We start from the raw sequence: 2,921 nt of genomic DNA, 5'->3' as shown, positions 1-2,921 counted from the left end.
CGGAGTTCAAGGTGATCGGAGGCAAGAAGAATTCTTTCAGTGAATTAAACTTAGGGTCCAGTCAATTTTGTGTATTTTGTTATGATATAATTTGTAATTTTGTTTCAGAAACAAGCATTCATGTTGTATAAATTTGAGCTCGGTATAGAGAGACTAAAAGAAAAACGTATGGTGGCTTTGATTTGTATATCAAATCATCTGATGTGGAAGAGACTTCTTTTACAAGTGTCAACATGAAATAAATGTTCTTACTGTATAGTTAACACCAGGGGATTGCGTTTGGTGTGATTTATTGTGTTTTGTTAACTCTGGATCACAGTGGAGACTAGGGAGGGAATTCATTCCAGAGATCTCTCTCTGGTGCTGCTTCACAGAGCTCTCGGCAGGTGCAATTTCACAGGCTGCATATGCTCCGTACCGCCCCGAAGCAGTGACCCTCATGGTGCAGGCTGCAGGGATCCTGTGGACGAAGCAGTGACCCTCATGGTGCAGGCTGCAGGGATCCTGTGGCGAAGCAGTGGACCCTCATGGTGCAGGCTGCAGGGATCCTGTGGACGAAGCAGTGACCCTCATGGTGCAGGCTGCAGTGATCCTGTGGACGAAGCAGTGACCCTCATGGTGCAGGCTGCAGGGATCCTGTGGACGAAGCAGTGACCCTCATGGTGCAGGCTGCAGTGATCCTGTGGACGAAGCAGTGACCCTCATGGTGCAGGCTGCAGTGATCCTGTGGACGAAGCAGTGACCCTCATGGTGCAGGCTGCAGTGATCCTGTGGATTGTTACGCTCCCTTCGGCCACCTTTTTCCTACGGCCTCTGCAGTCTCACGATAGCCTCGGGCAGGTAAAGCCGAGGCCGTGAAGGGGAGCAAAGCCTATTCCAGCACTGCGCTAGCATGCCCGCTGTTACTGCGGGCAGCCAGGGAGGTCACTGTCCCTTGCTGTTTCTCCTTGGTGATGGAGTTCGCTTGTTTATTTTGGGTTGTTTCTCCCTAGTTTGTTCTGGTCTGTAGGTCAAAGCCTGTGGAGCACTCAGCGGCATGGCTGAACTTTGTAGTCTGCTCTTGAACGTTCCTCGCTGCTCAGCCTGTGTCTCTGGCTGGCGTGCTCTTGACAGCGGATTGCTGTCTGGATCTGGACTGACTTTGCTTTGAGCTTTTATTTTTCACCTAGCCACTTGAAATTTATTTAAAAGACTGTTTTTTAAAATCCACCATTTTCTCTGCCACTCCTTCAGACGTTGGGTAGTTGACTTTGGCTGAATTACGTTCCTGGAAGAGGAGTAAAGAAGTGTTCCTACGTGTCCAAGGAAAATGAGAGACTTTGTGGTTCTACCTGATGGTGATACTACGAGTTGTACCTGTGCCATAGCTGCTCCAGAAATCCTTGTGTCTTCAGACCGCTGATCAGTAAAGCACTAAAATAAACTGAACTTTAGCAAAGGAAGCACCTGCATGTAGCTGTTGTGAAACGTGTTCTATGATGGGAGATGATCCTGTGAAGGGAACTGGGCTTGTTTAGCCTGGAGAAGAGGAGGCTGAGGGGAGACCTCATCGCTCTCTACAGCCCCCTGCAAGGAGGTTGTAGCGAGGTGGGGGTCGGTCTCTTCTCCCAAGGAACAAGCGATAGGACGAGAGGAAAGGGCCTCAAGTTGTGCCAGGGGAGGTTTAGATTGGACGTGAGGAAAACTGTCTTTACTGGAAGAGTGGTTAAACGTTGGGACAGGCTGCCCAGGGGAGGGGTGGAGTCCCCGTCCCTGGAAGTATTGAAAAGACGTGTGGATGAGGCGCGTAGGGACATGGTTTAGTGGGCCTGGGGGTGTTGGGTCGACGGTTGGACTCGATGATCTTAGAGGTCTTTTCCAACCGTAATGATTCTATGATTCTAAGTCCCTCAGACTTGCAGGACCTTGCTTCTTCAAGACCAAGCCTATGCAGAAAGAGGTACTTGTACTTCATGTATTGAAGGTGTCGAATGATACTGAGCCGATAAACGTCTCTAAATACCTGTCCACCGCCTGAAGTCCGTGCCGGGTATGTGCAAAGAGGACAGAGCCTGCTCTGAAGGCTCCAAAGCGCGAAGGCTTTGCTTCAGGCTGTCCCTGCAGGTGACGGAGCAGTTTTGCTGTCCGACAGGCAGGTCACGCGGGAAGTCGTGAACAGAACTTCATGAACTGCAGATTATTTTTGTTTGGGCTTTTTTTTTATTATTATTCTCTTTTTTTCTGCTTCAGTCCCTCAGTAAAGAACGCTGCTGTGGGCGAACTTGCTGCCCGTGTGTGCTGGTGAGTTGCCGCGCTGGTCTGTCCTGGCGGGTCCAACCCCGTGTGAAAAGATAAGTGTCTCAAAAATGCGCGTGAGGGATTTGGACCAGCAAATACTTGGCAGGTCAGGGAGCATGATTCGGGGTAAGACTGTGAGTGCACATGCGCGTCCATCTCCCTCCTCTTCTCTCTTCCCTGACTGCTCCGCGGTAGTGAGCAGTACAGATGAGATTAGTGTGATGTTATTTAACTGCTTAATTACTCTCAGTTATCCAGTTACTCTTGGGTTAGCAGCAGTTCATATAGAAGAGAATTTTAAAATCCTGTCTGAAATAACGGGGTACAAACTGGAACTTGGTGCCAAGAGCCTGCGGGGAGGGGCGGAAAGCGTCCGCGGAGCCCTGCAGCCGAGCTGCCCCGCAGCTGGGAGGGTCCGGAGGCTCCGCGGGGAGCTGCCGGCAGCATCCTCCGCTCCCCGGCAGGGCGCGGGAGCTTCACACCGCTTCTTCCCAGCCTCGCCAGAGCGCGGGCCGTGGCCTTCCGTCCTCGTTAGTCCCGTCTCCTTTACAATGCAGCTTCATGCCTTCGCGCTTCTGAGTTTTCAGAGTCCCTCTCTGCCGTCAGGAAGGCGATTTCTTGCCCTGGTTTCTCTTTGTTGCTTT

At 51.1% G+C, this 2,921-nt stretch overlaps 2 protein-coding genes across 2 annotated transcripts in view; both read left to right on the top strand.

Annotated features, from left to right (window-relative positions):
- ZNF638 (zinc finger protein 638) overlaps window positions 1–478 on the top strand; it is a 41,071-nt gene extending 40,593 nt beyond the window's left edge. Inside the window, exon 24 of the mRNA XM_009320899.1 lies at window positions 401–478. Within this exon, the coding sequence (XP_009319174.1) occupies window positions 401–478 (78 nt within the window). The remainder of the gene's footprint in view (window positions 1–400) is intronic.
- A 414-nt stretch (window positions 479–892) lies between these two features.
- The window catches only part of DYSF (dysferlin), a 109,167-nt gene continuing 107,138 nt past the window's right edge, over window positions 893–2,921 (top strand). The window contains exon 1 of the mRNA XM_009320898.1: window positions 893–923. Within this exon, the coding sequence (XP_009319173.1) occupies window positions 893–923 (31 nt within the window). The remainder of the gene's footprint in view (window positions 924–2,921) is intronic.

The sequence above is a fragment of the Pygoscelis adeliae genome, unplaced genomic scaffold (genome assembly GCF_000699105.1).
Source record: "Pygoscelis adeliae isolate BGI_AS28 unplaced genomic scaffold, ASM69910v1 Scaffold273, whole genome shotgun sequence".
Classification (NCBI taxonomy): Eukaryota; Metazoa; Chordata; class Aves; order Sphenisciformes; family Spheniscidae; genus Pygoscelis; species Pygoscelis adeliae.
The sequence above is the reverse complement of the archived record's forward strand: the minus strand, read 5'-3'. Positions and strand labels throughout refer to the sequence as shown.